This window comes from Priapulus caudatus, unplaced genomic scaffold, assembly GCF_000485595.1.
Source record: "Priapulus caudatus unplaced genomic scaffold, Priapulus_caudatus-5.0.1 Scaffold1125, whole genome shotgun sequence".
NCBI classification, from domain to species: domain Eukaryota; kingdom Metazoa; phylum Priapulida; class Priapulimorpha; order Priapulimorphida; family Priapulidae; genus Priapulus; species Priapulus caudatus.
Window position 1 is genome coordinate 42,402 of NW_014578186.1, and position 7,834 is coordinate 50,235.

The window sequence follows — 7,834 nt, forward strand, 5'->3', positions numbered from 1 at the left end:
AGTAGCAGGATAGAGTTACGACATTAAACCTCCATGTTATAGTAGCAGGATAGAGTTACGACATTAAACCTCCATGTTATAGTAGCAGGATAGAGTTACGACATTAAACCTCCATGTTATAGTAGCAGGATAGAGTTAATTGCAGTAAGCTTCTACGATACACGACGCCACGGGAGTAGAACACAGAGTGTGACCCAGATTCCCTCCCCTCCTTCCCTCACCACCTGCGCGGTTTTTTGCTGCGGTGCAATGTTTAGGCATCTGTGATTCGTTAATCAACGGTTTCTTTACTCCCAGTATTTTAGGCACGAGACGAGAGTCTGCGGACGTCCTCTCTGTCGCCTCCCTCTCCTCCCCCCTCAGCGGCAGCAGCAGCAGCAGCGGCATCAAAGACGGATTTCTTACTCTGACGTGGAGAAAGCGTAGTCGGCAATAGCGTGCACAACGTCCTTGAAGAGGATCTTGGAGGTGAGCGTGTATCCGTGGTAGATGATCGGTTCTCCATCCGGTCCGTTCCAACAGTCGACTACAAACAACAACCATGAACCACGGTGACAGCAAGTCTTGCTGTGACACAGTAGTGGTCCGCGTCGTGTTGGTGGGTGGTAGTGAGGGTAAAGTAGTATTTAACTAGAAGCTAGAAGGTACGTGGCAGCCTGTCTTAAATGTGCTTCTCTCCGGGGCTCTACCACCGACGCCGCTAGAGGGAGCTTACATCACCCCCAAACACCCCCTGCTTGTGTTTACTCATACCACCGCCCCCATCACTACCATCGTCGGCCCACCCCTGAATCAATCAGAGGGGGTTAATGTCATGAAACAGACGTACTGTGTTTGTTAAGGAGGGTCTGAAATTTACAGTCCAATGACGTAATCATATTTGATGACGTCATCTTATTGACGTAACTCACGTTCCACACAGCGGCATCCAAGCTTGAATGCCCGGATGTAAGCCTCACAGCTGCTGGGACCACGCAACTGGTCTTCCATCAAGTACCTACAGACACGAATGTCAAGCCTTAACAACAACAACAACAACAACAATAACAACAATAATAACAATATTACCTCACTATAATAAATAATATTGAAAAGAAATAATAACACTAAATATTATTACTATAAAACAGTAAGGTTGAGATGGAACATTCAGGGGCGGATCCAGGGCTGAAGCTAGACAGTATTTTTCCAGATTTTAAGGGCACATCCCCCAAAAAGGGCACACCACCTCACAGTGGGCGCCGTTAGGCGCGGGAGCACATGGCGGGGGATCTGGGGGGCCTCCCCCAGGAAATTTCAAAATTTCAAGGGTCCATGGGCACAAAAATGAGCACCATTTGAGCACACATTTAGTCAAGCAGCAATAGCTAAACACCATATGGAATTTTATTTCTGCTTCATTTTGCCTGCGCTTTGCATACCAGCAATTAATCCAGACTGATTCAAGCATTTCCCTTCTTTTTCAGATATCAAAGCTAGTATTGTTACCCGTATCCGGACAACTACCCACTGGACAATTACCCACCGGACAATTACTCCCCGGACAATTACCCACCAGGACATTAATTACCCACCCGGACAATTACCCACCAGGACAATTACCCACCAGGACGATTACCCACCAGGACGATTACCCACCAGGACAATTACCCACCAGGACAATTACCCACCAGGACAATTACCCACTAGGACACTAACCCCCGGACAATTACCCACCCCGGACAATTACCCCACCAGGAACAATTACCCACCCGGACAATTAAACCCACCAGGGTACGTGCACAGAACACGCAACGGCACGTGCACCATGCACGCACGCCGCACGTGTACGTGCACAGACGCACGTGCCACGGCACGGCACGGTAGCGTGCAACATGCACGACCGTGTACGCCGCACAACGCACGCACGCACAGCCACGTGTACGTACACACGCACGCACGCACGCTGTACGTAACTACACGCACGCGCGCTGTATACGTACACACGCACGCGCACCACGTGTACGTACACAGCGCACGCACTCACACCGCGGCTTCACAAGCACGAGCCCACGTGTACGTACACACGCACGCACGCACGTAGTACACAGAGCACGACATACGTGCACACGCAGCACGATGAATAACTGCAGGACGTGACGGCGCGACACTGTTACGCCCACGTACGTGTATCGTGCACAAGGAACACGCACGCACGTGCAACATGCACGCACGCACGGCATCGTGTATTACACACGCACGCACGCAGCACGTGTACGTGCACACGCGAGCACGCACGCGACGTGTACGTGCACACACGCACGTGTACGCTGCACACACATCGGGCACGCACACGTGAACATGCAACGCACGCGACGCACGTGTACGTACAGCACGGCACGTGTACGTGGCACCACGCCACGCACGCACACCCGTGTACGTACACACGCACGCACGCACGTGTACGTGACACGCAGACGCACACACGCCACGCACGCACGGCACTGACACGCACGTGTACGTGCAACACACGCACAGTGACGTGCAACACGACCCACGACCGTACACGTCGCACATGCAACGCCACGCCGCACGCACGTGGTACCGTGGCACACGCACTGCACGCGACGTGACGTGCACACACACGACGCACACTGCAAATGCAGACGCACGCCGCACGTGTTACGTGCACACACATTCGCCAGCACGTGTACACACGTGCGACGGCAACGCGACTGTGTAACGTTGCACCACGCAGACTTGCACGGCCCGCACGTGTAACGTACACACGCACGCACGCACGTGTACGTGTCGCTGCTGTTCATGAGTGTTGTGAACGCAATCAATACAAGCAGAAAAATGAGGACACTAGTCATCCCCCCCAGCACTCATGTAGAAGAGCTAGTCGCGTACGAGATTACAATATTGTACGCACACAGCGCGCTGATCGGCGGCACGCAACGAACATTACACACACACACACACACACACACACAGCACACACACAGACACACCCACACACCCGCATCACACACACACATACACACCACAATACACACGTGCACACACACACACACACCATACACTACATACAACAATTACACACACATGCACACATCATGCACACACATACACACACACAAACGAACAAACACACACACACACACCACACACACACACACACACACACACCAAAACAACGTAACATACATTTATTAAGCATGCATACATACGCCAAATGTTGACAACCTGGTACATTTTGCACGTGCCGGTAGGCATGTAAAATTTTGAAATATTTACCAGATTTTCCTTGCAATCTGAGGCATACTGTGGGCGCATGAATTCTCATGTCTGAGTGACACTATTCAACCCTATACTCAACTCCTGCCAAGTTAGGATCAAAACGACTTTTCATGACTTTTCAGAGAGCGGACACAGTATAGGCTTACTATAGTAATAATACACAGGTAAGAATTGTCAATTGTCTCACAATTTCACGTGTTTTTGTTGTTTGCAACCATACTTTTTGGTATCTTTTTTTCTCTTTTTTGTGTAGAATCTCAGGGGGATTATTGTAACAGGCCATCCCCCCTGCCTTCAAGAGCGACGACCCTCTGCCGGCACACACGCAACAAACAGTTACATTAACATGAACGTAACACTGGCCAAGAGCAAGATGCATTGGGGTATACAATACATTTCGCGTCATTATAGGAGGGTAGGGGCGACTCCCCCCCGTCTCCAATATCAACGCGCTGTTCTCTGAACACAGGGGTAGGCATTCGTCTCGTTTTCCAAAACATACATTTATGTATTTGCAGCGGACCAAAATTTACGCGAAGGGAATTTTTCCCATTATTGGAAGGTTAGGGGGTAATTGTCCGGTGTGGGTAGATTTGTCCTGGTGGGTAACTGTCCTGCGTGTGTAATTGTCCTGGGTGGGGTAATTGTCTGGTGGGTAATTGTTCCTGGTGGGGTAATTGTCCGGGCGTGGGTAATTGTCCGGGGGGGGTATTGTCGGCGGTGGGTATATGTCCGGTGGGAATTGTCCTGGTGGGTAAGTTGTCCGGGGGCGTAATTGTGTCCGGTGGTAATTATCAGGGGGTAGTTGCTCACTAGATCATTTTACCGATGTAAATTTTGAAGTTTTCTTTCAAGTCCTGTCATATGATATCAGAAGAAGAAAAAGAAAACAATATGAAAGAATAATAGGCCAAACTCCATCAAATTGCTTTCTTGTATTTTTAGCGCAAAATTTCGAAAGGGCACTTGGAAATCTAGACGTACTTTCCCACATACGGCAAATACCGTCTTGAATCCGCCTCTGACATTTTAGAATAAAAATGCCACGGCGCAATAAAATAAGCGCTTAAGAACAGCTGACGTGACGATGAAACGTTAAAAACTTGACGTGTTGGTGGGAAAGTGCTATATAGTATTCGCTGGAGTGGCTGGCTCATGTTCTTTGGTAGATTTCGCCGCATGTGTTTGCTGATCCACCGGATATTCCTTCAGCAGTAGCGACTCAGCCCTGCGACACGCAATGCACACACTGGTGGAGCAGAGCAATCACGTCGTGGCACATTCTATAGGGGGCAGTGCCCTAACACTAACCCGCTGCTTAAATGACATATTAGGTACACATCTATATCACAATATATATCATTATATATATATATATATATATATATATATATATATTATATATATATATATATATGACGCTGCATCCACTGCGGTTGACAGAGTAATTGTATCTCCTCTATCATGCACGGTAGCATCAGTGTCCTGTACATGCCCCGCGCTAGCCCAGCACACCCTCAGAAAGTGTAGATCGCGCCCGCACGAAGGCAGCACCTTACCGTCACTGCTGAGAAAGCCTTCCTTCTTGAACGTCGGCTGGACCTCGTGGTTGTTTATCAACATCCTACAGTCGTCCAACGAGAACTCGACCTGTAAAAACACAAGAGCAGCAAATGTACGCGCAGCGACAATACTGAGTGACAGTGTACTGACAATAACGTTACTGGTTTATTAACTGGGTACGTGAAAGGAAGTGGAATTTTATTGCTTGCGATGAATAGATAGATAAATGGATGAATGGATGGATGAATGAAATGACAGATGGATAGATGGATAGATAAACAGATGCTCTCTCACCTTCTGTGATTGCTGGAGGAATCGTTGCAGATCTACTGCATCAAGGAAATTCGCGTCATCGGCAGCAGTGAAGCTATGAATGCATAAATACACACGTAGTTGTTGGAGTATGTAGTTTGTAGTATATCGTGAATAGTTGCTTGCATACCATGTTTATCTCTATGATACATCAATATGACTGTATCAGTGTCATTACACGAGTCATGCTTGGTAACGGTAAAACACGGAATCCTGTCGACTGCGTCATCAAGAATATACCTGGTAATGATTTGGTCGATGTCGGGTCTTACTAACAGCCGCTCGTAGAAGTCAACAAACTCAACCACGTCCAGGTTTCCATTTCGGTTTTTGTCGGCCCTCTGTAGAGAAAAACAAATGAGGTCTTCACAAGATTGCGAGAGACCAACAGGATAAAAAGGAAGCATAGAAATAAAATAATACAAAGGGGTCCCCTCGGCAATTAGAATCTGCCCTGCAGCGCCATTTACCGGTTGATAGAGTTCTTGGTCGTTTCCACGCGGGAAAAAAAAGGGGAAAATTAGCAGTACTGTCTGCTCAACAAGTGAGTACCTAAAGAATAACAAGAGCCATCGGAGATAGCAAACCTCTGCCACGGCGTAGCAGTCCCCCCATCTTGCTGGTACACCCAATATAGAGTTGGGAAGAATCCCTGGATGACACTCCCCCCTTCACATACATGGTCAGCTACATGGCAATTCAGCACGTGGTATGATGACGTCACGGCTGTCCTTACCTCAAACATCCTCTTTGCATTTTTCTTATCTATACTGATGTTCATTTGCTTCAATAGCGATTGAATCTCGTCGAAACCTAATCTTTTATTTTTATCCGAATCAGCTTTTATGAAATGTTCCTTCAGGTAGCTATGCGTTGCCATAGTAGTTAAGAATAAATAAATACCTACGTATAACGCAGCATGTATATATACATATATATATATATATATATATATATATATATATAATATACATGTATATATATATAACTAGGTGTAAATACATCTGACGCTATTTATTCGTTTGCTTTCTCATGATAAACGTCATAGTTCAATGGTGAGGGAGCGAGACAATACTGTTTCAACAACAATCATCACATTTCTACCGGAAGCATTTGTACTTTTATTACTTTTTTAATGAGTTGTTTAATATTACTCTACTGGTCTTTAACCATTCTCTATTCATACTAGAGTATTTATGACGGTAAATGATTTTAAGTTTATTAATTGATTATTATGGTGCTAAACCATAAACATCAGGGATCTTCGTGACCTCCACGTGACCTTGTCAAGGATACAGATAATGTTGCTTCTTCAGGCTAGCCGACGTGTGACGTTTCACGAGCGTTTGCAGCGCCGCCACCCACCGGTCGCGCGTCTCTGGCGAATCAGCTGCCAGATCGAGCGTCACGTAATTGTTGCCCATGACCAATGAGAAGCACTGACGCTCGTCGAGTGCGTTGCTGCTGGATTTTGCGACGGAGTCAAAGATGGCGGTGTTCCATCCGGTTCTTACTTCCTGTATGTCGGCAATAGGGACTGCAAGCAGAGAGAAGCAGATAGAGGAGGGGTGAGGGAAGCCGGTCTGATGAAAGAGAGGCAGGAAGGAAGAAAGAGTAAAGAGAGAGGCGGGAGAGATTAGTGAACGAGATGGAGATGGGAGATGGGAAGTGAGAGGTGATAAGAGGGAGAGAGAGAGAGAAAGTGGGGGAAAAAAACGAAAGGGAGAGGGCGAGAGAAGGGAAAAGCGCAACAAGATGTTCACCTACCAGGTGCCGCAACGATTGCTCTGCAAATAATTTGGGTTCGCACAACATATTTTTATAAATACAATAATGACGGATGCATTATGGGACATCTATTGTTGGCGAGCTATGTTCCCACGTGACGGTGACGTACGACTGACAGGTAACACGCATACCTGGTGTAAACATGTAGGTGCAAGGGTCAGCATCGCGTTAGCAGGGGGTGGGACCGTGGGCGCGTATTAATCATAGCGCTGTACGACCCTACGTCTTATTACTCTACCCTCCACGCGTAATCCCTATATTTACTTGATACCCTTTGTCATATGATAAAACGGTTAACCTAAGATACTATTCCATGAATGGCTAAACTTCCACGAGATGATGATGATGCTGATGCTGATGATGATGATGATAATCGTAATGGTGATGTCGTGATGAACTTACACGAGCAGTTTCCTTTTATCCATTTGTGAGAGTCCGTGTACTTGAGTGCCGTCATGTCGGGCAGGAGAACGAAGTTGCGGTCGTACATATGCTTGTGTGACCTAACCTTGAGCATCCGGGTTCCCTGCGTGAATGCGTCCAGGCTCGGGTCGCTCTTCCCATCTGAAACCGGATCAGATACGAAACCGCATTATTGGGATGACCGCAATATCCGGGTTACCGGATTAACCAGATCAAGGGGCCGTGGTTAAAGCACACAGATGGTTTAGTTGCCTACCCAGCGACCAGCCTCTGAATCTATATAAAAAATCTACCAAATCTATGACGATAGAAAGAGAATGTTAGAAAACATGAATATCAGACTTTAAGGGGGAATTGTGCAGTGTCTCGGGATGCTACTGTAGAGCAATGTTTAATCATCGTTTTTCTCGTATACTAGCGAGAGGTCCCGGGTCAGCACTACGGGGATGTCGTTTCACGGGAGCGA

At 47.2% G+C, this 7,834-nt stretch overlaps 1 protein-coding gene across 2 annotated transcripts; it reads right to left on the bottom strand.

Moving 5' to 3' along the window:
- Positions 1 to 447: 447 nt before the first annotated feature.
- LOC106815478 (1-phosphatidylinositol 4,5-bisphosphate phosphodiesterase delta-4-like) lies at positions 448 to 7,418 on the bottom strand. 2 transcript variants are annotated; one of them, XR_001394754.1, is made up of 9 exons: positions 7,348 to 7,418; positions 6,454 to 6,694; positions 5,894 to 6,023; positions 5,398 to 5,498; positions 5,140 to 5,212; positions 4,842 to 4,932; positions 4,391 to 4,510; positions 912 to 997; positions 448 to 526 (listed from the first exon to the last, which is right to left on the bottom strand). XR_001394754.1 is itself a non-coding variant. In XM_014819939.1 (7 exons), the coding sequence occupies exons 1-7, from the start codon at positions 7,400 to 7,402 to the stop codon at positions 4,491 to 4,493; spliced, it is 711 nt and encodes a 236-aa protein (XP_014675425.1). In that variant the 5' UTR covers positions 7,403 to 7,418; the 3' UTR covers positions 4,194 to 4,490. The 2 variants fall into 2 exon arrangements, 1 of the variants encoding a protein (XP_014675425.1); XM_014819939.1 differs by lacking the exons at positions 448 to 526; positions 912 to 997 and having other exon boundaries at positions 4,194 to 4,510.
- Positions 7,419 to 7,834: the final 416 nt, after the last annotated feature.

Bases quoted from the DNA above. Each gene is read 5' to 3' on its own strand.
- LOC106815478 (XM_014819939.1), bottom strand. From the start codon at position 7,402: ATGACGGCACTCAAGTACACGGACTCTCACAAATGGATAAAAGGAAAC. The intron at 5,499-5,893 runs GTAAGGACAGCC...TTTTCTCTACAG, and splicing joins ATGCAAAGAGGATGTTTGAG to AGGGCCGACAAAAACCGAAA. The intron at 4,933-5,139 runs GTGAGAGAGCAT...GTGTTTTTACAG, and splicing joins TCCTCCAGCAATCACAGAAG to GTCGAGTTCTCGTTGGACGA.